The following is a 27,830-nucleotide window of genomic DNA, read 5'->3' as shown; positions in this document are numbered from 1 at the left end:
TCCCACGTACGCTGATCTTTATCAACAACAAAATCTGAGTGAAATCTAGGTCGTTTCAATTTTTCCATAAAGACATGGAACATCTGCTTCCAAAACAAGCACGTATGGGGGCATACATCACTGGCTCGTTTGGAGTGGCTACTACGGTCATTACAACATATACTGATGAAATAAGTTGCTTCGGCGGTTGGGTTATGACATGGCCATATTGTGTGGGTCTAATGTGCTGGTGCAGCCCACTCAACCCTTCCTGTGATTATATCGCAAACCATGGATGTACTCATACTCTCTGGTTGTTTGGGTAAAGTCACGTAGATAAGAAAAAATAACAAAAGAAACACGACGTTTCGGTCGCAACACAAGCGTCCGTCATCAGGTGAGGATGACGGACGCTTGTATGGATTCCTGCAGTCACGAAAGCTTTAAATCAACATGGATGTACTCGCAGAACATTCTGATGGACAGCTTTGACAGGAGGGGCCCTGATGCGAACCCCCTTTTGGCATTTGCATCAGGGACTTCTCGTAAAGCCGGTCTGCTGAAACGTTCTGCGGGTGCAACCAAGGTTGCGGAGCTCACGATAAATTGTGAGTGGGCTACACTGGGCCACATCTATATTCAAGATGATGCACTTATATATAAATTGATGCTTACACACACATTGCGACGCGTGTATTGCAAGCATGTGAATTTATTTATTTTAATCGTCAATGAAACGATGCATCGTTACATGCCTGGTCTTTAACGTTACACACCCGGAGCACCCATTCCACCAATTTTTGAGCGATCTCTACCACACACGTCGATGGCTCCAGGACACCGTGACCATAAAAAATTGGTTTTCATCCTATATATAAAAAAGAAATATCGCAAATTAAATTACTCTCCAAAAATAAACACATCCTCTGTTATCCTGAATTTGTCTCTTGGCAGCAAAGCGCACTCTGTTCTCAAATAAAATCTGAACAAACAACAGAAAGGCAACGAAATATATATTTTTTTTCCACGATAAAAATATCTGACCGTTGGGCCATCCCTGGAGGGTCCCGGCACCAACTCCACCCATCACAAGAGGTCCCATCTCCCAGGGGCGCACAAACCCCAGTTTGAAAATCTCTTCCCTCAAGAGACGAGCGCTGTGTGCTCGTAAGCACGCTGTCAATTTGACGCCGCTGCAAGGCGCAGACTTGCGATGGCATGTGACAGGACCCGCAGTGTACGGGCTGGCGGCCGCCCCTCCCCCCCCTCGCCTCTCGGGATATTATTATTGTTACTACGGCATAACGTCGCACATCCAACTCGCCATGGGACAGAGGCGGATATGTGAAAAGGTCGCATATGTGAACATTTATAAAAACTGGAAGTTTATGCCACCCACGAATAGGTTAATGGATAAAAGGAGCAAGCTGCTTTAAACATGGGGGGAAATGATTGACGGGTGCTACAGAAGCGAAGTGGCTGTACATGAGGTTAGGAACATATTGCGCACGTGTGAACAGGTCTACTAATGTGAACATTTACAGAAAATTACGCAAAAATATTGCTCTGGGGAAGAGCGGTTAATTGACTCGGGCGGAAATGTCGCGAGGTCCGATATGCGACGCCGTACTGCACATTATAAATCAAACCCCACCAATACAGAGCTAAAAAAATACCGAATAAGTTTACATCCACCCTATCCACTGGATGGCAGCACTCAAGCGTCGCTTCCAGAATTAAGCATTCCGCTTTGCATGGCGCACACGTACATGGGTGCTTTACAGCACGGAGGAGCACGAGCAACATGGCAGAGGCAAACTCATGCGAACGAAATATCAGCACAGGCAGGCAGAACGGGATCGGGACAGCACGGGTGTAATGCTGCACCAACGACCAAACAAACTGAATGGAAGGCATGAGCTGCAATGTACCGACAGCACAATCAGTGGGCTCATCAATATCTCACCGCGTGGCACAGCGACATTACAGTGCATGTGAAAGCGCTAAGTGAATTACGCCATGCAGATGGTAGCATCATGACCGCCAATGTCGTGACTGTCATGGTCATGTTGACAGGCCTTTGTCAATCCACTATCCGATGAAGCTCAGCCCACCCCCCCAAACCCCACCCACCCAAACCCCACCCACCCCTACCCCCCCCTCACCGACAACCCATGCATCATGGAATGTTGAAGTCAGGAGCGAATGTGTACAAGAACTGGCCGAGGACCATTTTGGATATCACTCTCAACCGATGTTAGTCCTGGCCAGGAACTTAACTCTCGTCTTTGTGTTCTGAGCATGTTGTGTTAACCACCGTTTGACCCCGAAATAAATATATTTGGCTTAAATTAAGGCTTTTAAGTTGAATGAAAAAAAGATCAGGCTGGCCTTGATGTCCCAGTCCTACCAACAAGACGATAAAATCTACTGCTTTTCGTTCCACCACAAAAAAAAACACTTGATCCAACAATAACTGGTGCAAAACACAACAAACCATCCGTCGACTATCTACAGAAAACTCGTGAAGTAACCAAAGACAGCAATGACCTTTAAAGGCAGCGTGGCACAATGTATACGCAAACCTTTCATCCACGAGGGAATTTTATTGTGCTACATATCCAACGGGAAACTGCCGCGGTCTAACGGACAGCACACAATCCAGATGTCACCGGTTTCATCTCCCGGTGTGGAAGATGAAACAATCACGCCAGTTTCTTAAATCTTCCCCGCCTCTGTCCACTCCGCAGTGCAAATGAGTACACCGCAGTTAGTCCATCGGCAGGTCGTGCAGGGTAAAGCGTGGGTGCTCCCACCTCGTCTAAGATGTCTAGCCAGTGGAAGAGCAGGCAGAAATATCCTCGAGGGGAGCTTTCTAGAGCGTACTTTCGTGGAGGTCCTTCTGCCAGCAGTGTCTCGAACAATACATTGCAGGGCTGCGCCATTAACTTTTATAATTGAACATTATGGCGGGACCCCGGGGTCCTAGAAGCCCCCCGGCTCTTGCATAAACATTATATTATAATGTAAACAAAAACTTAGCTCTTTTTCACCAATGGGTGTGAAGGATGGTGTAAAGTGTTGTCTTGTTCAAAAAACTGAAAACTACTTACCTGCAGTACCTCTATTTAAATACACTATCGAAAAAATGATTGACACCCTCTGTCAATCATCGTGTTTCTCAGTGTGGATTTGTGAACACACTTTTTAAACAGTACGTAGAATAGTACGCGTTTTCAATGCGCTGTTCATATTGTAACAAGCGTTTATACCAATGTTACTCTACAGAGCAGTGGGTCGCCGCTCCTCTTATCCGCATTGATACGAGCGGTATGTGGGGACTATGGCTTAACAGCAAAAAAACTATCTGCACAGATGCATACGGACAAGAGAAGTATTATCAAATAGGAGGAATTAACGGTGCAACGCATCTCATCTGTTCAATATCTGCAGGTAATAGGATTGTCATCGATTGATCCTGGCTGCAGATATTAATAATTAAGATAAGAGAGCAGTTTCACTGTATTATGCATACCGTGATGACAAATAAAGGACTCAAGTCGTGTAGACAGTTTGAGCAGCTTTGGATAAGACTTATGATCCTGCCCATAACCGAGCATGGAGTGCATTCGCTTGTTCAGCTCTTCTGTGCATTCGTCCTCGCTGCACTTGGACGACACGACAACAGAATGATCCGCGCCAGGTGTGTCGCGGCGTTTATGTGCGCGGTGGGACGGAGTTGCCAAAAATTAATTAATTACGATTTTGACTTCCGTTTATTAGGGACGCCAGGGTCCCGCCATAAGGTTCAATTATCCAAAAGCAAAAATCCTCCAAAAAACTCAAGGAAAACAAGGGCTGCAAATGCTGAATATCACGGCACTTTGCCCGGCACGCTTTCCATCTGCCTACGGTTCTTTAGACAAAAAATCCCCCAAAGGTTCGGAACAGATTGATGTTCCGTACGCATGACCTTGCTTTGGGCAAGTGCGCCAACAACCTCTCTATGTTTAAAATACGAACAAATAGCATTCGGTGTTCAAATGGTAGGTACGTTTAGTATCACTCGATTTGATGGTGCAATGCTAACCGCTGCTATTGCTACAACATCCGAGTGGGGGTTGGACAGGAAAAAAAAAGACAATTACAGGCACACCTGTCCCGCTATTTACGAGACGTTCCGCTTGCAGTGATAAATTACGATACACACCGTCGCAGCCGAGGGCAGCATGCAAAGGAGGCAACGCTCCCTCTCCCCCGTTGTTATTGATCAAGGCAGCGGCTGCAGCGTGCGCCCGTGCATCACGGTGTCAATTAAGGGGGCGATTTGAAACAGAAGGAACCACAAAACAACGTGCCACAACATCTATCGTGCAAGGACGCACGCAAACGGCAAAACATGCCGAAGGCCAGGCTCGCAAACATCTCCACAATCGCTGGCAGTAGCGCGTATTTCAGCAACAACAGAGCAGGCCATTATCCTCTTTAGGGAATGGTTTGGATTTTCAGTCTTGATCGTCTTGTCCCAATGGCGTTTGGGGCTGTTGGGGCCTGACAGTTTCCTTCGCCGATATCTCCTTGCAGGGCTAAATCCACGACTCTCTTGTCCGTGGCTGCATCCATCAACCGAGACGGTCTCCATCCCGTCGAGTGTTCGATGTTGCCTCTGGTTAGTACGGTTGGCTACGTACGGTGCGAAAGAAGTTCAACATACATACGTTCGACGTCCAGTTAGATCGCGAACGTCCTCTTCCCTAGGCACCTTGCAGTTGTTCCCTCCATCACTGTCCATTGCAGCCGGCTACCATTTATCCTGGTCACGTGTCTGTAATATTTCCGTTTCCTGTGCTTGACCTGTTGTCTATGCCTATTCTTTTTAGGATTTCCTTGTCATTGGGTTGCACATCTCTTGCGAATGAATGCTCAACTCTGGCCAATCGTGCAGCTCGGCAGGATGGCGACAAGCTTCGCCACCAGTGCAATTTAGGAACAAGAGGGCAGGCCACTCCTTGAAGAGAATAGCGCGGCTTGCCAGGTACGAGCCACCATTTGAAGTAAACATTTTCACGTATGGCCGTGTGATTCGGTCATTCTTTGTCGAGTAGGAATGCGCCTGACCGTGTCAGAACTCTGCAGCTAAGCGGGTTTGAGTCTGTATAGTGCTTTTGTGGGCAACCACGATGCACAACTGGTATTATATGCTATACATTGTTGGCAGCAGAGCACAGTGCAGCTAAATCTATAGTTGTATTCCCCTTCAATGTGCCTACATCTATTAACCCTGCCTTCACCAGCCATGAGATGAGAGGGCAGAGGTAGGGGACTGCATGGAGGGGAATTGAGTGCGATGTCAGGGGAGAGGTCCAATAGTTTGTGAAGGGGGAGTAGAGTGAGATGAGAGTGAGGAGAGGTAGCTTCACTTTAAAAGACGTGCAGTCTCCCTGGGCTCTCGTGTGGTTATAAAGACCGCTGTCAACATTGTTCGTCACTCTCAACACAGAAAGGAGAATGGCTTTTGTATTTCACTGCAATTATTTTTTCACTGAGTGTTTCCAAAGAATTCAATTTCCCACAGCGTGAGTTGGGAACGTGGCTTATTGATGGCTCTTCAGCCGCAAACCTAACAGGGGATTATCAAACACCATGAAGAATGAAAGAAACATTGCTTTAATCTAAAGTGTGCACCAATCTAACAGTGGACTGATCATGGCTTATAATAATGGTGCATTTGTAAGTGACGTGTAATTTTTGTATATTTGGTTTCAACGAAAAAACATCCAAATTAGATGATTAGTAGTATACTTGATGGGCTTGGAACAATTTAATCGGCTAACAATTATAGAAATTGCCAAGCGTTGATTCAATAAATATTTGCCTCTTTTTATCGTCTCAATTTTATTGATTCTCATTTAGTTTTTCTCGTTTTAAAATGTTTGTTTGCAAAATTTGAATTAATGTACCAATACAATGTTATTTGCATATATTTAGCAGCCTTGATCAGCGAGTCCACCGCTCTCTCCAGATGTCGTCCATAAATTTATATTGGAGAAGCAAATGCATAAATATAAAAATTAAAGATGACCATGTCATATTTTCTGAAGACAGCCTTAAAAATAATCAGTTGCAGAAATCATAAATAATTGATTAATAAATGATTGCACCTATTCACAATATGAAAATGTACGGAACTAACTGCACATGTTTTGTGTTTTAATTGAACAGAATTAGGCTTGCAAATGTCAGGCTGACCTTCGTCTCCAATGGTGTCAGCACTCAGGGCCGGAGGTCTTCGCAGACCATTCATTACCGTACGAGTCAGTAAAATTACACCCGTATGCGTTTGCTTTGGCACCGCCACCCAGAATCGTGACCATTTATCAACTGGCCAAGAAGGGCGAACCATCAATTCGCATCCCTTCTACAACAGGCCCAGACAAAGGCGGCAAAGTTATTATAATGTATACAAAAAAATGGCAATGCCTCTCATCCAAAGTTAAGATGTACAATACACGCCTGCAGAGGAGAGTCACACATGACCCGCTTAACACCTATTTTCATGATAAAGTTTGTTGGGTTAGATCGCACAAATGTGTCGTAAACTCACCTCCACCCGACACAGCCAACTTGCAAGGTACGTCACGTGAACAAAATGTGCCAATATGCGACTACTTCAGCACACTGGTGTGTTAGAGAGCAAACCCACAACATTCACGATTTGAGTACGACATTGCGCTGGTGATTACAAAAAGCATTATTAGGCAATTGCCAAAATGTTGTGGGTTTGATCTCAAATACACTGAAGTAGTAATAAATCGGCACGTTTCCTTCACGTGGCATACCTTACTAATTGGCGGCTGTGTCGGGTGGAGGAGGGTTGAAGACATTTATATTGATGCGATCTAACCCAATATCGGTCGCGATAGCCGACGTTTTAAACACCTACTTTTTTCTTCTTGGTTCTTTCGGTAAAGTCACGTAGAAGCGTCTGAATGACGCTGTCTCCCCGACAGACCTGGTCTTCACCTGAGGACGGCTGCTTGCGTTGTGGCCGAAACGTCGTGAGAATTATTTTATTATGTTTCATTTTTATTATTTTATTACTTCCCTTCTACGTGACTTTACCGAAAGAACCAAGAAGATGAATCCATGCAGTCACGAAAGCTTTAAATCGAAACCTATTTTTTTATTCGCTCGCTAGCCGAGAGCATCCGCGCATGACCCGTGCCTCGTGCGCCCCCTCCAACCCGTATGCTCTGGGCCATCGCTGTCGTAATTCATCATTGCTATTTTCTTACTTTGCACGATTCACCCGCTGCCACGGAAAGCGCCGGTGTCAGGACATTTCTGCACTACTTTAATTATTCATCGGTCAAGTAAATCGCTGCGGTTTTTCCATTCTTGGGAGAAAAAAAAAGTTTATTTTATTATTATACAAACATGGAAAGTGTTAGTAGCGGTGGTTTTAAGCAGTTTTCTCTGCCACACTGGCTTTAATAGGTGCTCGCTAACGGCACATGAACCGATAGTCTGTTAAGACTATTCCGGGTTTGTTTTTTGTATTTGGTATTAGTCTTAGTTGAGATGTTGCTATAGGCAAGTTGGAAACTGGCGTTTCAGCATAAGTCTATCTGCACCACTGCATCTGTACAGATACAACCTTGCATACAGATAAGTCTCGTCTCTCTACCTTGTGAATATGAAAGATCATACTGTCATGCTCAATAGAAAAAGCAATTCTGTTCACCAAAGGTTAATAACAGCCGTGCAACACGCCCTATGACCGACAACAGCACGGAGAGGCCCTTTATCCAAGAGTAAATTGACAAGGGGTTATAAATAATTATTCTAACAATTCACCCCCATCTGTAATTCAATGAACTCTCACGCTTCAGTGCTGCAATTCGATTAAGTAATCATTTAATTTGCGTCTCGTCCATACAGATTTGTTTACCCTGTTTACATACCTGTCAACCCATACAGTTTACCCGTATTGTTGTACAGGGAAATGTAGTTTTCAGGTCCATACGGCGTACAGCCGTTTCAATACGGGCACATTTTTTGTCTATTTGTTTGTGTTTCTCCCTTGTGATGGGACTTTGTAGGATGAACGTTGTGATTTATAAAGGCACGAGGTGACCAGTAAGGTCTGAATTGGTCTGTAATGAGGTAGGCACTGATAAGGGGTTGACAAGTATGTTTACCTAAATGTAACATTAGCGTATCATTTTTGTGCAATTGGCATTCATTTTAAACAATCGATTTTCACATTTTAAATGTTAGGCGCGTGTATCGCGAGCGTAAAAATCGACTGCTAATCGATAAAACGGCGGAACATTACATGGCTTGTCAATTACATCTCTGGCCTTGGCAAGCTGGTCAATTATTATAAAACTTCTCTGTAGGTGCTGGATAAACCCAAAAAGAGTTTTGCTTGGGTTAAATCGCCTAAATATAAATGTGGCATTAAACCCGTCACCACCCGACACAGCCAATTAGAAAAGTTCGTCACGTAAACAAAACATGCCAATTAGCTACTAGTTCAGCACACCGGAGCAAACCCACTCAAATTGTAAATGTTGTGGGTTGACTCTCCAATACACCGGTGTGCTGTACTAGTAACTAATTGGCATGTTTGGTATACGTGACAAACCTTACTATTTGGCTGTGTCGGGTGGTGGCGGGTTGAACGACTTATTTACATTTATGCTCTCTAACCTAAAAAAAACCTCTATTTTGGATAATGTTGGTCGCGAAAGCCGACATTCTAAACTGGATAACCCTGTCCGCGAGACGTACGGCTCGTCGCGGACCTGCATCCAATTATAAAAATTTCTCAATTAAAGATAAAAAAAAATGAACGAGTCATCCTACGTTTTCTTTTACCGCTATTTCTAGAATACTGTGATAGAAGTGCTTTTGTTTTTAAACGGACATGCTCGCGTCAACAATCTCTGGGGGACCCGACGCGCCGGGGAGGACATTTGCAGCGAAGCGTTGGAAGGCGTCGACATCCCACGCTATTTTTGGGAGCGTTAAATTAAAGCCGAGATCTCTGGCCACCTGCCAATTTATTCACTGTTTTTCACACACTTCCCCGTGCCACGCTACATCATTATTCCTTTACACAGCTTATGGGCCTGCAATTATTTATTCCGCGCGGCTCCATTTCCCTATTAAACAGTTACATTTCCTTTCAGCTATATACATCGCACGACGTGCGGAATATTTCAATATCGCTCTCCAAGTGAAAAATGCAAATGAGAACACATTATATATACACACACACACACAAATACCACACAATGTAACTAGTCTGTTCAGCTATGCAATTTCAAAGGACAGAATCATTTATTATACCCGCGCAAAGGGTCGGGGGGGGGGGGGTTAAAAAAATTATATTGACCGAGAAAAGACCAAATTATGAAATTCAGCACAGCACAATGTCACCGGTAACAATAGGCAGAGCTGTGCGCGCGCACACACACATCGCGATGATTCAGAGCAATGGGGAAAACTGGCCCCTGCGCTGTCACATACTTTGTCTGTGGCTTTCATTGACTCGTATGGTCATACCCAGGGCGGCGCTCTGGGATCAGCGGTCATCAGAGTGTGGCTGCGTAGCGGTACTCTCTCGACGGATGCTTGATGGGAAAAAAATCCGCGCACCATTCGTTTCAGTTTTTCGTGAGAAATACGGCTCCTGTAGCACCGCCGTGGTGCAATGGGTAGCACGCTTAAGACTTGCAAGCCAGAGGTCGTTTGTTCGGTCCCATCTTCGAGTGCGGCGGTTGAATCAACGGTGCAAAGGATCTTAAATCCCACCTATTTCCCCCCCTCCACCCAACAGTATAAATGTGCACACGGCACTGAGTCGATCGGGCAGATGGCGTGCGGTGGAGGAAAGCGTGGGGTTTCCCGCTTATTCAAATGTGTCTGCCGAGCGTGGAAGAGTAGACCAAACTACCCTCTCGCGAAGGCCCTTCTGCCAGCAGGGGTGTGAGCAAGAAATTGCAGGGCTGCATCTTTATCGATTACTGCTGGCGGTAGTGCTCATCTATACCGAGCTTCACCATTTACCACAAGAAACGTTAGTGGGGGGGGGGGGGGAGACACGGGGGTTGATTCGGTTAATTGTTACAGACCTAAATTATTAATATATAAGCTCATTATTAATTTCTTAGGCATTTAAGTTTTTTTCCCACTCAATAGCAGTGTCTAGATGACAACCCCCACCCCCCCATCCTTTATTCCTCATTCTCAGTCCCTTATGCGATGCGCACAAGCGGGGGTTTAAGTTTTGTAAATAAATCAAGTAAACCCAGTCGGTGTTGGCGGAGCGTGGGGATTGTGGGTAAACAGTATGCCCTTTATAAAAGGACGGGGCGATTATCCATTGTAAATTTCATCTGCAAACAATCCCCATCGACGACAATTCTGGGTGCAGCGCTCTGAAAACGCGAGCCCTGAGGAGGGTGATCCTTACTGCTTCACTGGCTCCCAAATTCATGAAATTGTCTTGGACGTTCTCAAGCAGATGAAGACTAATTAAAAATAACCAGCCATCCATAATAATTATCTCGCACAATGTGCCATTATTATTTGAATGTACATATATGTGACGAAGTGACGTGACTGAAATTAAGGAGACGACTATTACAGTGAGACGCGAAGAGAAGCACATGGGACGGAGAAGGTACGCAAGTTAATTGCCGTCATCATGCACGCAAAGTGAGTGGGCTCGGGCGGGATGACACTTCGCTGGAAGGGACGACACAGTGAGTGGTCGAGACTGGTCATGGAATGGCAGCCACAACTACCGCAGATATGGGGGGAGGCCTTCATCCAGCAGTGGACATATCATGGCTGATGATTGATGATTATGAAGGTGACCGGGTGGCTCAAGAGACCGCACCGAGCCAGCACTGCGGATAAATTATCATGGAATTTGGTTTTAAGCCACACGTACGATTAAACAGGGCTCTCAAGTGGAATGAGTAATGGTCTCGCCTCAGTCACCAATGGCTGGATGAAAAAAACCTCGTCATATTAAATTTGTTTTTACACTTAAATTAAAAAAATGGCAGCTCTGTTAATTAAAAATAATGGATCGCCTGCCATGCGTCAAACATTTCTCCAAAGCAGGGTGAATTGTGGGAAGGTGCAGCGCCTTCTTACATGCATAAAAGGTCACTTGAGATTTCAGAAGTCACGTCTGTCATATCATCTTCCATGGGTAGTTATCTTCGCACGGGGTGATGCACCGCTTAATAGCAGAACATAGTTGAATGATATAGCCTTGCACTATAAGAATGCCACCAATGCCACGAGTAGTTATTATTATTCGAGGGTTCTGAGTTGATACATTGTCATGTAGCGTCATTGGGATAAAACTTGGAATAAAAAAAACCGTAACAACAACAACAAAAAAATCTGCCCCAGAAGCAAGCTGTCACTGGCTAACGAGCAGCATTTGCGGTTTCTTAGCAGCGGCCACTGGCCGAGCGCCACGAAACTTGCTCGGCTCACGCTCCGACGCTGGCAGCAACTCTTTGAAAGATTTGCCGAGCAAGCAGAAAGAAAGTGACTGCGTGCGAAGTTCTGCATTGCATCGGCATAATTTACAGAAAAGCACGCGAGCGTCATTCACGGGCCCGCTCCAGGATGTGCACAAAGGAAGGTGACAATGAATCATCATCGCCTCATGCGCCTTCGAGTTTGGCCCGAGGATAAATTAAAAACTCAACACGTGAGAGTGTTTTATTTAGGCAGCGTTATTGATGCGTTCGAGTTTTTAAATTATTTGTGCTTGTGCACCCACTGCCAGCGCAGGTTCACCAAATGATTTGTTTAGATAAAAATTGTTGAACTTAGGATAATGTCCGGCTCTTTTATTATACTACTGCTGCTGGATGAAGGTCTCGCCTCGACACTCAGTCATGGGGCTGGTCAGTGTGTCGCTGAACAGCGGAGCCAAGGATCGGTTCAGATATAGACACTCGTCGGCACTGGGGTTTAGCCTTGGCCAGGAAATGAACTTTGGTGGTGTTGATAAGGATTGATGAAATCCGTCTCCAAATTTAAGTTGAAAAAAATCACCGCTGGCTGCTACAGCTCAGTCATTTCCAAACCGCCGTTTTGCTCATCGGTTCAGTAGCCCGCGGTCGAGTGTCACACATTCGGGGGCCTGAGACAAAGTGGGGCAAGATCGGCTGGGGTTGGGGAAAGGGGGACGCGCGTGTGGAACGGCACTACAATCGCACCGACAGATGCTGTCCATTACGAGCCGCTGAGTTGCAGAGCCGACGAGCCTTAGGGTGGGGCACAGACTTAACGAGCAAGGCCCTGCTCATGGCGTGCTTAACACAAAAAATGTGCACAGACTTTCCTGCCGCTCATCTCCAGGGCGCCGTTGCCGGCATTCAATTTCCCCACGCGAAGCAAAGGCGGTGGGGGAATTAAACACCGTCACGCGAATGCTCGCGCCGACACTCGTGGCGCGTCCTGCCGCCAGATCAGACGGAATTCTCAACGAGGGCACGCGGCATGATAGCGGACGCAATGAAAGTGGCGCCTTTGTGCTCGCCAGTCGCGGCAGTGAATTTCGAGCTCGGCGGGCAAAAACAATGCGATAGTGGAATGAGCATCACCAGGGAGAAGGAAGCGCGACGGTCGTACTACGACTGTTGGTACGCTCTGGCGAACGCACCGTCATAAGAAGTCGGTCCATCCTCATTCCAAAGCAAGGAAACGACACGGTGCCCCGAGCGACAATTGACAAAACATTTCACGGAAACGCCGAAATGTTTTTCTCATCACTCTGAATAAACTTCTTCATTGAAACGACATTATCTCCACTCTTTAGAAGAAGAAAAAAAACACCTAAAAGCAGCAATCTGGTTATTTTATGTCAAGGACAGATTTTTCAGAGCCTACGATTTGCGGGGAAATATCCGCTCAGTCTTGCATCGTCAAATATTTACCAGCGTTTATGATGTGCAAGGTTATATATCACACAGATCGCCTACAAAAGGGAAAAGGACTTGCAACGATTTTGCCCGTCAAAAAACTGAAAATAAAAGATCGCAGACTCAGCTTCGGTCCCCAACTTCATTCCATGATCGTTGGGCGACGTACGATGCAAAAGCAGTTCAACATACATACATATATACATGTGTGGAATCCGTTTTTTCCATCAAACCCCAGATGTGAATTTCATGGTTTAAAGCTCCAATTTTACACCACCTTCCACTGCTCACCGGCAACAGCAACGTGCCATAAACGTTTGCATAAGCTCCATTTAATTATTTCTTAACTAAATTGACAATAAAACAATCTCCCTGGGGGGGGGGGGCTCGTGCAGGTTAATGGCAGGGAGCGCCATCGTGGAAACAGAGCGGTAGTGATTAAATCGTGTAAAATGCCACTGCTCGTTTCACACCTATTTATCTGTAAATGGGCTCTGGGCGATGGGGAGTCGGTGTGCCTCATTGTGTGTGCGTGTGCGTGTATGGGTGGAGGGGTTAGCGCGCTGCGCTACGAAACCGGCGACCCGAGTTCGATTCCCGCTCACGGCCAATACCGGTGACGATTATCTGAACCGGTCCTGGGCCTTCCCCTAGGTCGACTCATCGTCAAATTAGTACCTGGTGTAGCGTCATGTAAACATCACCACTGGGGAGACAAAGGCGGCCAGGCGTGGTACTGTACGCCCACCCCCTCGTGCGGCATGCCGGCCTTCATAAGTGATCGCAAACAACACTTGCTCCAACAGCCTGTTAAAGGCTATACGCGGGATCTTTCTCTTTGTGTATGGGCAACATGCTGATTGTTTTTTGCTACGAAGCCAGCTACGTGGATTAGGTTTCTGGCCACGGATAACATCACTGGCGAGTGACATGTTAACCGGTCCAGAGCCTCCTTGCACTAGGTTTACTGAGTATTCAAAATGAGGCACCTGTTGTGGTGTCTTCATATCAACACCGGGGAGAGACAAAGGAGGCCAAGCACAAAGCTGGCCAAACCACCCTTTCGTGCGCCGTGCCTGCCACCATTAGGTGCTCGCTAATAACACTTGCCCCAACAGTCTACGTGGGGTGCATGGGGGATCTCTGTCTTTGTCTTGATATGTGTGCGCACACACACACACATACGGGAGTTTCAAGTGTCCTGGAGAGTGCAATTTCAAAAAAACAATGTCTCCCCGTGTTTGCAGCAGAGGGATTTAGCTGCCGGTTTTTCTAATTCATCCCCCCATTCCTCCTCCTTTCGCTCAAAAATAACCAACAGACAGGATTATGTTTAAGCCATAATCAAGGGCAATGCGCTGTTGCTGCTGTGAGAGCTCATGAATGCAGCCTGTGTTGTGCCCGATGCTCTTCACATAGGAAGTTAATAACGTCAAATTTTATTAGTTACCGCCTGGCTGACGCTGGGGTGCTGGGGGTGGGGTGGGAAGGTAGTGGTGGGTTGGGGAATCTATAGGACACTATTAGAGGCCCAGCGAAACAAAGACCCTTATTCTCAGACGTCACCGAAAAGGGACGATCTTTTAAACGTCTGCATGAACACTCTGTCACAGCAACATGCCGGGCGTCTTAATTTGAGGGCGCAAGGAACACTGTGACAATTTATTTCAACGTGCAGGTAAAATAAAAAATATTCTTAAACGAAAAAATAATTACTTGGGCGACAGGAAAGGTGAGCTAGGCTTGTGACTTGACAGGTCGGCGTAATGTTCTCAAGCGTTCTCCGGGGAGGTTGAAACGGCAGTGCAGCGTTATTGCGCGTTGCCCCGCCTTGCTCACGATTAGCCAGCGTTAGCATAAATCACGGGCAATGGATGGAAAAAACAAATTTGTCTGGATGACGGCGAACAAAAAGCCCACATCAACCAAGAAGATGAAAAAAGATCGCGTGCAGGAGAGACGCTCTCAGAATGTAACGAAGCTTCTGGCTCATCCCTGGTTGTAGGAAAATCACTACATCGCTCGGGCGAGCGAGGCTGTCCAAGTGAAACAGGAGGCATGCGTCGAATATAAACTCATTGTCACTCCGCCTCCCGCCACCTACCCCTCGCCTTTCTCATCCTCGACTTCGCCATCCTCATCTATCTCTCTTCCCCCCTCCAAGCCCCCTGTGTCTCTGCTATGCGACCGGAGGTTGGGCTGGGCGGGGTGTGCGGTGTGGCGGTGGTTGGGTTGGTGGTGGAGGGGATTTGGGGGGAGTAGGGGGGGGGAGGTGTTCGCTCGCGTTTGGTGCCTCGGAAACCGCCGGTTGCTTTGCCACTAGCTCACGTTTTGGCGTAGGGAGCCACCGCCAGCCGTTGGTGAGGGAGGATCGGCCCCGCACGTGTGCCGTCCGTGCAGTTAGTTCATTCCAAACGATATCGCCGGCGCTTTCCTCGCTCTGCATCCCGGAAGATTTTTTTTTTCCTGTCGAGCCGTAAATATTTATCCGACTTGCTCCTGCACCGGCACAGCTTTTGATTTAAAAAGATAAAAAATATATCAATATATACAAAAAGGCAGACCTGACCGGATCATCTGATAAACAAAACAAACCTCTCTTCCGCTACTCTGGTAAGATGGGCGTTTATTATTATTGTTAAGGACTGCTTGCGTGTGTGAATCTCGTTGTGTGCCGCTGCTTTAAAATGCTGCGCTAGTCGCGCTCTGCCTTGGAGTAGAATTTCATTTTTGGGGGGGCGGGGGGGGGGTTATATTACTGCCTTTAAATTCTGGTTCCACTAAGCCTCTGTTATACGTGAATGTATAATTAATGAGCTGTAGAAACAGAGTGGAGGGAGGGTGAATTTCAAATGTGGAGTCAAGCAGCTGACTCACACAATCAACATTTCCCGACCCGCGCCGGGCACTTTTGCAACGACGACCGTAAAAGCTTCGTCGTGCATGACACATTAGAATAGTTTCTTAAAATAAAATAAAAACACGCTGGCCCTTCTTTGGCTGAATAGCGTTGGGTTCCATTCTCCGTGTCTAGTTGAGGTAATCCAGTGTTTCTCTGCTGCGCTACGCTGTGTGCATCGCACGGATAATGACGGGGCTTGGTGCCAGGGATGCCGATTGGTCACATTATCGTCGGCGAGGTGGTCTCCTCTGGCGGCCGTGCAAGTGATAAACTGCCGCAGCAAACGGCTGAGAAGATAATCTTCACGAGCTCATGGAAAGCACTGTTTGAACAGCAGACAAAACACATTTCTCCTTTAAAAGAAATGCAGATTACCACCGCCCATGCTTTTGTGGTCGTGCTGTAGTTTAACTCTCCAGCGGGTTTTCGGGTTGTACCGTGTGATGCTCGGCAGAGAGCTTCAGTTTCTGAAGCTCCAAGGACATGGAGCAGAACGTCGGACATCATACCGAGAAATTGTTGGCATTGCATTACAAAAGACTAGTCATATAAGTGTAATTTGAGCTGTTATGGAATCTGTTGCCAATTATATTTTCTGTTGAGCAATTGTGCTGAGAATGTACTTGTGGAATGCATAAATCCAGTGAGTGTATGCATGCATGCACTCACTCATGCGTGCATGCACTCACACTCATATGCAGACCTTCATACATGAACATGTAAAAGCAAGCTAATCACACACACACACCCACTGTGTTGCAAAATGAACAAACAATCATGTTAACACACTGCACACATTTTTTCGATTTAAAGCTTTCGTGACTGCAGGGATTCATCTTCTTGGTTCTTTTGGTAAAGTCACGTAGAAGGGAAATAATAAAATAATACAAATGAAACATAAAATACAATTCTCACGACGTTTCGGCCACAACGCAAGCAGCCGTCCTCAGGTGAAGAACAGATCTGTCGGAAAGACAGCGTCTGACCGAAAGAACCAAGAAGACACTGCACACATGTCATGTTAACATGTGCGACCACATGTTAACACACGGGAGCACATGCACGAGGGCAACTGTCTTCTTGCTCGGGTACGAAACACGACGCAAGAGCATTGACACGGTCTTCCTCTGGGAAAAAAATGCCACGCGAAAAAAGGTCCTGCGATGGTAAAGGTTCCGATATCGACAGACCGGCAAGCAAAATTGAATTTGGCGAGCGAGATTTAATTTGGAGCTGTAAAATCTGAAGGTGGCCTGCTGGTCACCTATAGAATATCCCTCGCCCCATCGCACACCATCTGTTCACGGAACGAGGACAGCGCGTCGTGCATTTAACAGCTATTAGTGGCCATGAAATTCAATGCACCGGGAATTTTTCCAGCTCATGACCGCAATTCTATTCCGAATCGCAATCCTTACCTGGAATTTACAACATCCTCTTCATCGCCTGTTTTTGGAGCGGGTGCCGCTGAAAAGGTCCCAAGTATGAAGTCCGCCAGAGGCGCACGTAGCCACATGCAACGCCCCTGGAATGAATCGCAACTAGCGCTGGGCTACCGGATATTATTTGTAATGGAATACTCTAACCGATTTTCATCGGTTACATTGCTCGACTAATCGGAGAACATGCAAACTGTTGGGAAAATAAATCTCGCTACGGTTGCAATTTACCTCCGTGAAATTACACATTAAATAGGCTACGACCGGCGCACGCTGAACTAATGATTCCGTAACACCTTTCACGCGACAAAGACAGTGCCGATTAATTTTAATCGTCCTGTTTATGTCACGCTAGACGCACACGTACACACGTGATTTGAAATGGTGCTCTCTACATCATATGGTCTTATTGTTTAGCAAAAACGTAGGCGTTTGGAAAATCACAAATATTTTTTGGAATTAGGCGGATAATGAGAACGGGGATTTGAGAATCCCTGCCCGAAAGAAATGCATCATTTGGAGATCCAACGGTTTGCACGGAATCTGCTAATTATGTAGAAATACACACCTGTAATTCACAGCTTTGGAGATAAGAGTTGGTGGATCATGCTGTGATATGTCAAACTCCCAAACCAACTGGGCTGCGAGATTACGAGAAGATCACCATATCAACAAATGGGTACACGTATCCATCTGTGTGGACCTTCTGGTATTATCTCCATGCACGCGCGTGGGGATTATATCCAGGTGCTTCCAGCTTCCTCCCACGTGGAAAACAAACCCAATGCAAAACCCTCCTGAAGTCTCGATTTAAAGCTTTAGTGACTGCAGGGATTCATCTTCTTGGTTCTTTCGGTAAAGTCACGTAGAAGGGAAATAATAAAATAATAAAAATACAACATAATAAAATAATAAAATTTTATACTATAATAAAATAAAATAATATTATTATGTTTTATTTTTTTTATTTTATTATATCCCTTCTACGTGACTTTAACGAAAGAACCAAGAAGATGAACCTCCTGAAGTCATCGAGACAAATAACTGGAATTATTGTATATTTTAAAATGCAGAACATACAATGCGTACATCTATCCAGACAATGCAAGAAAAGGCTCTAGTTTTGGTTTGCCAACGGCCAAGGTATTTCTCCAGTGCAGAAGCAATACAATTTGGCGTGTGGCGATGCGGTAATTAAAACTTAATCCATGTTTTTAATTTTTTTAAAACTATATTCCGATGTTACACTTAGGCTAATGGAACAGACACAACCATACAAATGAGATCAAACATTTTAACCAATAGATATGAAACAATAAAAGAATAAAAAACTAATTAATTCTAGAATCTATGACTCCAAATCATGACAGTTCATCAAAACTCTGGGAAGGTCAGGGTGGAGGTGAATCCTTAATACCAACGCAACTCACATGCAGACATATATGTATTTAGCGGTGCAAATTTCAGCTGTGTCAATAAATCACATTTCTCTCCAGAGACGTACGGAACTAACTTCCCATGGGCTGTGAGCCAAGAAAGGGCTTTGTGACATGCGTTCATCACAGGGGTATACAGGAGGTCGTTGGTTCGATCCCAACCCTGACGCCCGTATATTTGGAGTTTGCATGTTTTCCGTGGCCGTGTGGATTTTTCTCTGGGTCCTCCGGTTTTTCCCTCCACACTTAGAAACACGCGTTTCGAGTATTTTTCTGCTATAAATGTCCACGTGATAATCCATTTCCTTTAGCTACAACTTGTGGCCAGGTTGCTTCTGCTAAAGAGCTATATAACTCGGTGGGCCTTACCTGGTAAAATAAGAAAAGAATTGTCGAGTTTTCAGTTTAAGGGCTGATAATTGTATTTGGCTCCGAACATCGGCAAGCTGAGAGCGAGGTGCCTGGAAGAGCAATGCCTCCCGCAGAGTGGACACAAATTAAACATCAAAGTGGAACGAGACCACGGTGCTGCCAACAACCGTTTCCCCGACCGCAAGCGCCGAGCTCGGAACACCAATCAACACATGGCGAACGCCGCGCGAGAGACACGGCCACTGCCTTGCGAATCCGGATTCACGGCCGAGACGGCGGCGGCGGCGGTGGCGGTGGGACGGTCGATAATTTCACACTCACGGCGGCGGAACGCGCACGACCGGCGTAACCCGTTGCATCCGTTAAGTCCGCTCGGCGGTTTTCGAGGGTGCAGATTCGACTGCCGCAATCATTGTCTTGTCAGCGCGGCTGTCAGAGGCGACCTTTGCAGAAATGAGGTCTGCCCGGATGGGAGCCGAAGCCTCGTGCAGAATACAAAGCAACCTCCGGCAGGTAACCCGTGTGAAAATAAAAAAAACTGGCAGGGCAAAATGAATCTCTGCCCGAGCGATCGATGTGCATCACAGAAGGAGGTGAGCTATTTTTAAACATATATATTGTAAAGGTGCACAAGAAAAACACAATTAAGGTGATTTTAAACGAACCAGATGTATTTAGTAACATGATACCTATAGCTATATATTTCAGTTACGTAAGAAATCAACCCATGCGCAATTGCTGCAGGATCAAGGCTTCCCCAAAGTCATCACCATCTCTCTCAAGGTCCTGTGATGGATGCAGCAATCCACTCCGCTCCTGCACACGAGTGAATTTCATCACTCCATCTCCTCGGCTGTCGCCCTCTTGGGCACATTCCCTACACTTTTTTTAAAATATATTTTTCACGTCTATTGTGTACAGCGATCTGTGATCTCTGCATGAACAGTGCTATATCAGTCCAATGTATAATTATATTAGCTGCCGCTCGTTCATTAGTCTCAACCACCAGACCTTATCCCTTCTATTGACGTGCCCTTCCCAATCCCGCCTTGCTTTTCTTAACAGCCAATATGATGTTTCGAAATCTTGTACACATTACTAAACATTAATAGTTAACAAACGTATTGGTATGCATATCACACTGCATTCCCAAATGTCCAGGTGGTGGAAATACACCAGAGCCCAAGGGTTGGAGGGGCCATTTGGGCTACAAAGAGGGGGAAATGTGGACGGGGGCCCCATTTCATTCCTTGCCCCAGGGTCCATGCCAACCACACTACGCCACTGCTGTCTGCCACACGCGGATATAATTTTATCCGCGCTACATGCGTGTCTGTGTGAACTGCATGGACGTGAATGTCATTGTGCAAGTAAATGCGCCGACGGGCTCAATTGGACGTGTTATGCAAGCGCTTAAACAGTCGGTCGTGTGGAATGTAGGCCGGCGAGCGGACATCTGCATTCACTCGCCGCCGCGTTGCTAGTGAGGTGGCACGCTGAACGGGCTGCGTGAGGCAGGACGGGCGTGGAGGGCGAGCGGCGGGCTGGGGATGCGCGAGGCAGCGGGGCGTGATTCGATCGGACGAGCGCTCGCCGCACGTCCCGTACGACATAAGGAAGCGGTCTTCACGGAGCACAACGTTCAGACTGCAGCCACTGTGGCTCAGCCTCGCGTCCATAACGAGTCACAAACACACCACTCAAACCCACCCACACACCCACCCACAAACCTAGCAACACCTACCAACATGCCCACACCCACCCACATCCACCAACCAAACCACATCCACCCAAACCCTACCACACCCACCGAAAGCGACCCACCCACCCAAACCCACCCACAGCGATTTAATGAATTTCTGCAATGCAGGGCCTCTATTCGATAAAATCATTTATTCTTTTGCAGTCTTATTTTATTGCTCACCGTTTGTATAATTTATTATTTGTTGCTGTATCGTTTGTACGGTTTTGTTTGCTCCTTTAGACTAAATTTGACATTGGCGATTAATTTGATCATTCACATAAATATAAAACAGTTATCATTACACGCAGCAATTTGTTCCAGTAAAAATCGTGAGACATAAGAATTGATACCAATAAATAATAAGATGCATTGATAAGACTGCTCATTTTACGGTGATGCTAGCCTCACATCAAGCACACCCATTGAAAGGAACATTTGTTCACATGAAGTAAAATGTGAGTTGGAGGAGCGGAGCTTATCACGATTAGAGACAATTATTACGCATGTACCAATTCACTCACTGGGCCCCTCCACCTAAATTTATTCAATACATTTGTACAATTCTGGGGGGGGGGGGGGAGGTTGCAATTTAAATCGACAATCAATTATTTAAAGTCTCATTTTTACCATATCGTTGAAATTATTTTTGGTTTTCCCCGTGTCATTTGTACAGTTGTGGTCCCTTCAGTAGTCTTCATGTGACATCTGCATGTAAATGGTACGAATCGTAACTCATCAAATCTCAAAAATGATGAATTCTCACATGCGCGGAAATTTGACGCACACATCAAAAAGCGTGACAATGTTTTTAATGATGCATAGTGACGAGCCTACGAATGGTTTTCAGAAAGTAAAAAAATTAATTACAAAATATTAAATAATGCCCAATCTGTCGTAATGCTGGTTGATATATCCCCCAGGTGGTGGGAGCTTAGCTTTGCTGGGATGTTAAACAGTGCATGCCGCCGAGGCCAGCTCAAATGCAATTAATCACTTGTCCTGGACAGAACACAGCAGTGGGGAAAAACGATTTTCTCAATTCGCTGGCAATCCCTCGAAAAGAAAATAACACAAAGCAATGTACTTTGTCAAGCCACCGCCGGAGTAAGGCCATCCCACCACACCATATTTGTCACGGGAGTTGTTTGACCATACTTGACCATCTTGGTCAGTGTGGGTTGGTGAAGTGGTGGTTGGGGGGTGGTGCTGGCCACCCCCTTGTCTGCCGTTCCGGCCTTCATAGGTGCTCGCTAACAGCCCCTGCCCCAAGTCTGTTCAGGCTATACGGGGGATCTTTGTCTTTGGTAGGGGTGGGGGGGGCAGAACCGGTTCAGTTATCACTCGCCGCTCATGTGGGCCGTGGCCAGGAATCAACCTCAGGTAGCCAGGTTCCCAACGCGGCGCACCAACCACTGCACTGCAGCTCCCCTACTCAGACGAAAATGAATGTTTTGGCACTGGTGCAATGAAGGTTACATTGTTGTGAGCAACGGACAGCAGAGGGCAGAGAGCAGTATTTTGGGCAATTATAGTAATTTTGTTTGTTGGCTAAATCCATCATTGCTGTTTATTAATTTGTTTCGCTTTTAAGAAATTAACTGCAGTCACAATGTTCTTCGTATGTACATAAAAAAATGGCACTTACTGGAGAACGCTGCTTAGCTACCGGCTAAGTGCCGCTGCGGCATAATGCAGTAATTATAGACTGCCGCTGCGTTAATGGTTTCTCGTTACCGCGGACCTCATTTTCCCTCCCCGCGCGCCATCATCTGCGCGGCGCGCACGGGCGTGTTAACCAAACAAACCCCGCAATTTGAAACATGGCAACCGCCGCGACTCCGTGTCGGCCAAACCAACTCCCGTTAGCGACAGCAGCGTGCGGCCGATTGGCAATTAAACCCAGGTGGCCAGGGAGGCCTGCCGACGAGCGGCAAGCGGGCTTTGCCGGATACGGTTTCTGAGCAGAGAGCGACGTGAAAAATAAAGAAAAAAAGAAACACGGGGAGGAAACATCTTCTTGGTTCTTTCGGTAAAGTCACGTAGAATGGAAATAATAAAATAATTAAAATAAAACATAATAAAATAATTCTCACGACGTTTCGGCCACAACGCAAGCAGCCGTCCTCAGGTGAAGAACAGGGCTGTCGGACGCTGTCTTTCCGACAGACCTGTTCTTCACCTGAGAACGGCTGCTTGCGTTGTGGCCGAAACGTCGTGAGAATTATTTTATTGTTTCATTTTTATTATTTTATTATTTCCATTCTACGTGACTTTACCGAAAGAACCAAGAAGATGAATCCCTGCAGTCACGAAAGCTTTAAAACGGGAAGGAAAATTAAATGAAATAAAAAATAAAAATGATCATCATGAGATGTGGACGAGTGCTAGCAGCAGTTTCCCTCGGGATTAATTAGCTTGCAAGTGTCGTTCGCTCGTCTTAACATGTGGCAGAAATGCCGACGACAACCACAAAGAGCGGAAACCTGACGAATGTGCAATTTTGCTGCAACTGCAGTATGCGAAAATGTAATCGAGGTCGCCGAGTGATTCGGTGGCAACAGCGGCGAGCTGGCACCACTGAGAACTCGAGTTAGACGTGGGGCTTCATCGGCTACCCGTGATAATACTGGGTTCTCTCGAGTGCACCGAGTTGATGGCCTCAGCCCAGTCACCACCGACTGCACCCAAAATCACCCGTGATAATACATTGGGTCTCCCACTTAATTTGGCAAAAATTATAGCTCTAGCAGGCTCAGTGCGATAATACCATCCTGAGTGTAGATAAGTGGTCACTTGCAGAGATTTCAGAAACGGTACTGTAATGTCTCCTTCTGTGGACCGCTCTCTGACACAAAGTGTCACACTGCTGTGCAAGGGTTCCCAACGGATCCTTCCTCTCGTGACATGGCGCCAACACATACAAATAAGAGATGCAGGTCTAATAATAATAAATACAAAAACCTCCACGACCAACAAAAAATTGCAATTGTAGTGCACCATCAATAACAATAAGGGTGGGGTGGACTGGCTTTTGCATCCAGCTGCTCTCAGCAGTAGAAGCAGCAACGGTCCATCAAGTACACGCAGCAAACCCAGCAATTACTGCTGGAGCAGCACACTAATGAGCACACCTCCTATTATGCTTTGTGTACAGTGACGGCACGCCGATGCAATTAGCACGCGAATCACGCGTTACATTTACATGCGGGCTCCTGAGCTCTTCTAATTATTATTATTATTAAAAAAAATACGAAACAATCTGCGATGTAATTTAACCAGCGCATCGCGTTCGCTTGTTTATTTCCTCATGTTTATTCCTGTACTTACATTTGGTTTTAAGTGGATAAAAAATGAACGTACAGGGAAGAAATAGAATAACAATTCAGTTCACTGGCCTTCTGGACCAAGATTTTCATCAGGATTTGCTTAAGCAGGCACATTTACAGACTGGTTTCGACCTTCATCGTCTTGTCAGTTGTCAATCCTGTTAAACGAGTGCCTCGAGGTTGATGGATGTCACAGCCAAGCGCATTTTACAAAAACGGTGGGCCCAATTGGCACAAAATAGTAAAACTATTAAAAACGGATTGAGTGCTGTGGTGGGGTTTCTCATGGATAATGATGAACTACATCCGAGGGAGGGAATATGCACTTAAGAGGACGTCCACCATAGACAAACAAAATCACCTTGTTTACAATTGCTATGCGGTTTGTTACACCGCAGGACTATGCAAGACGGCTATGGGTTGGGGAGACTATGCAGCAGTGGATAGATCATGACCGATGATGATCACGATTCAACAGACATGAAGTCTGCCCCCCCCCTGCATAAAACAAAAACACATTCTCTGTGTATCCGTCTGCCCCATCGCAGCTTCACGGAGATGGCGCACGCCGGGGCTCTGGCGACGCTGGCACTGCTGCTGTGCTGGGCATCGAGTGGCGCACACGCCGGCGACGGCGACGGTGCGGCGAGGCGCGAGGGGCTCGCCGTGGCAGCACCGGTGGCGACTTTCACCACCACCACCACGACCACCACGACGACGGTGTCCGTGCCTCAACCCCGCGGTTCCGCGTTCTCTGCCGCGCGCACCAGCAGCATGATCGGCGGGCCCAAGATAGCGGTGGCCTTCGACCGCGTCTACGTGAACATCGGCGGGGACTTCGACGCGGCGAACGGCGTGTTTGCGTGCCGCGTGCCGGGCGCCTATTACTTCTCCTACACCGTGGGCAAGTACCCACGCAAGCCGCTCTCCGTCATGCTCATGAAGAACCGCAACGAGGTGCAGGTCATTGCCTACGACGAGCACCGGCGGCGCGAGCGCAAGGTGCAGAGCCAGAGCGTCATGCTGCAGCTGTCGGTCGGCGACACCGTGTGGCTGCGGCTGCACGGCGACCCCAAGTACGCGCTCTACAGCAGCGCAGGGCCCTACACCACCTTCTCCGGGTACCTCGTCTACCCCGACCTGCCGCTCGGCGACGCTCGGCCCGCCGAACCGGAACGAGAGGCCAACGACGCGCCGGCCGGCAGCGACGAGCAACGATCCAGCAATGACATCGCGGCGGAAGAAGAGCCGCCGGCCGCGGATGCAAAGGCGCGCGGCGGCGCTCCGTCGCGCCAGTCCTTGGCGGTGGTGGCAGTCAACCATGAGGCCCGGTCTGCGTTCTCCGTGGCACGCACCGAAAGCTTGCCGGTCGAATTCAAGGGCAAGGGCGCAGAGGGGAAGGAGAGCAACGCGGCGTCCGCAGCGGATGACGACCTGCAGCCGATGCCCTTCGACTCGGAGTTCGTGAACATCGGCCGGGACTTCGACGGCGAGTCGGGCACGTTCACGTGCCGCGTGCCGGGCGCGTACTACTTCGCCTTCACGGCGGGCAAGGCGCCGGGCCGTGCGCTGGCGGTCAAGCTGATGCGCAACGGGCGGGAGGCGCAGGCCCTGCTCTTCGACGACGACCCGTCGCCCCATCGCGAGATGCAGAGCCAGAGCGTGATGCTGCAGCTCAAGAGCGGCGACACTGTGTGGCTGCACAGCCCGCAGCGTGAGGGCTTCGGGGCCTACAGCAACCACGGCCGCTACATCACCTTCACCGGGTTCCTGCTCTATCCGGACCCGCCGCCGTAGCGTGTGCGCGTGCCCACGTGGCGTCTGCTCGCCAGGCGCGGCGTCACTCGCGTCTCGGGGCGGTTAATGCTGTAACCACAATTTCATACTTGCCAACCCGGCAGACTTAAGGATGCCAATTTTTAAGACCCTTTTATCGCACGAAAAAAACGTTGACGCAAAAGCGGTACGCGGTAAAAAGGGCGTAACAATCGGCATCCTTCCGATTAAATCTTGCATGGTTGGCAAGGGTGGAGTTTCACTTGTGAATGATGCTGCAAATGTTAACGATGACTGTTTCGTTATAACCGTTGTAGTTTGAAAAAAAAGAAAGCAGAAATTCCAAGGGGTCAAATAGCAGCAGAACCGTTTAACTAATTACCCCACACAGAAAATGATTCAAAAATACAAGTGCTTGTGCCCCCTTGCCTGGCTCACACACCAACTTGGAAATTCCCCAGGCTGCTGCGAGCGAACAAACCCACGGCTGTCGTCCAGTCTCTCCGCGAAAAGTGCGCGAGAAAACTGCAGAATGCTCGGCTTCTTTAGATGCAAACACGTGGTCCACTCGTGAACTTACATTCATCAGCAGATACTTACGAGGCTAACCTCGACAAATTACAAAGAAGCAGTGTGATTGAGTCGCAAATACAATTATTGTAGTTATAAAATAAAAACTTCTCAACGTTGAACAAAAAAACGAGCCAATTCTAACAAAGCACAGTATTGATAAAAAAAAGCACATTTCCAAAGTACTATTATATTCGCTCTGCTTATGTGAAACTTAGTCTCCATTTCCAAATCCAGAAGGCAGCACGGAGCAAAGGCGACGCTGTCAACGAGTCCCGAGCGTGCTCCATACTGCAGCTCGTGACACAAGCACAGAGCAAGCAGCGCTGCACGTCGTGATGTGACGTTGTGTGTAAATGTGGCGTAGCCTCCATCATTGGTGAGGCTCGTGGCTAGCGTTTAATGCCTGCAGCGAGATGCCTCTTATCCGCCACCCTATTGCCCGCTATCATTATAATTCCAAGGTATAATTCTATCTGCAGACACCGAGTCTTCCTACTATCTACATTCATATGTGGATAAAAGGAGTCACCCCCATAAATGGTGGAAAATTCATTTGAATACCAGTCAATCTTCAAATGATTCACCCAGAAGTGCTAAATTCATCCAAGCACCTTCATATTTTTTCAGATAAGTTATTCCAAGCATCAACGCGGATAACGGGAGTTTCGCTGTATTCTCCTTGGGGGGTATGTGTTGCTTTGGTGATTATCATAGACGAGTAAGACTGTTTTTTTAGCTTTTTAATTTCGATGTTTTAAAGCACAGGCGAAGAGCTGTGTGCCCGCAGAGGCACACCAAAGGCCAAGCCAAGAATGACGAGATCAGCAATAGCTTTTCTCAAGCGCAAAGCTACATTGGAAGGTCTTTTTTTTGTCTCGCTGAAATTGATGTGCCAAGTTATTGTGCCCGGTGCAGCATGCTCATGCCACTGAAACAGTGCATCGATGGCCATTTTATCCGTGTGTAAAGATGTCGTGCCATTTTGCAATAAAAAAAATTATGAGATGCAAGAAAAAAACAACCGCTATACATTGATAACACGCACAAACATTTTTTTATATATATAATAGAAACAGCTGCTATGAATCAATCCACCACACAAGGACATCGAACGCTCCTGCGCAGCCTTTTCACACAGCCGTGCTAAATTGAGGGGGGGGAAAAAATGTAATCCCTCAATGTGTTTTATTTTCTTTGCCAATTTCGAGTCAAGAGCGATGCTCAAATACATCAACATGTCAGCCGGATTTATGTGCTCCTGCAGCCCGGTGGCCAGGTGCAACAACTGCCGCGTGATGGATGGAGATGGCACTGCACA

The 27,830-nt window shown here is 47.0% G+C and overlaps 2 protein-coding genes across 2 annotated transcripts in view; one reads left to right on the top strand and one right to left on the bottom strand.

The window, feature by feature from the left end:
• The window catches only part of PWP1 (PWP1 homolog, endonuclein), a 43,085-nt gene that overhangs the window by 5,422 nt on the left and 9,833 nt on the right, over positions 1–27,830 (bottom strand). The gene's annotated exons all lie outside the window — the stretch shown is intronic.
• LOC144720341 (complement C1q tumor necrosis factor-related protein 4-like) lies at positions 15,476–26,049 on the top strand. The gene is made up of 2 exons (XM_078597035.1): positions 15,476–15,557; positions 24,712–26,049. Exon 2 carries the CDS (start codon positions 24,722–24,724, stop codon positions 25,958–25,960), a length of 1,239 nt encoding a protein of 412 aa, XP_078453161.1. The 5' UTR covers positions 15,476–15,557; positions 24,712–24,721; the 3' UTR covers positions 25,961–26,049.

The sequence above is a fragment of the Lampetra planeri genome, chromosome 8 (assembly GCF_965212315.1).
Source record: "Lampetra planeri chromosome 8, kcLamPlan1.2.h2, whole genome shotgun sequence".
Classification (NCBI taxonomy): Eukaryota; Metazoa; Chordata; class Hyperoartia; order Petromyzontiformes; family Petromyzontidae; genus Lampetra; species Lampetra planeri.
This window is presented reverse-complemented; position numbering and strand designations above follow the sequence as displayed.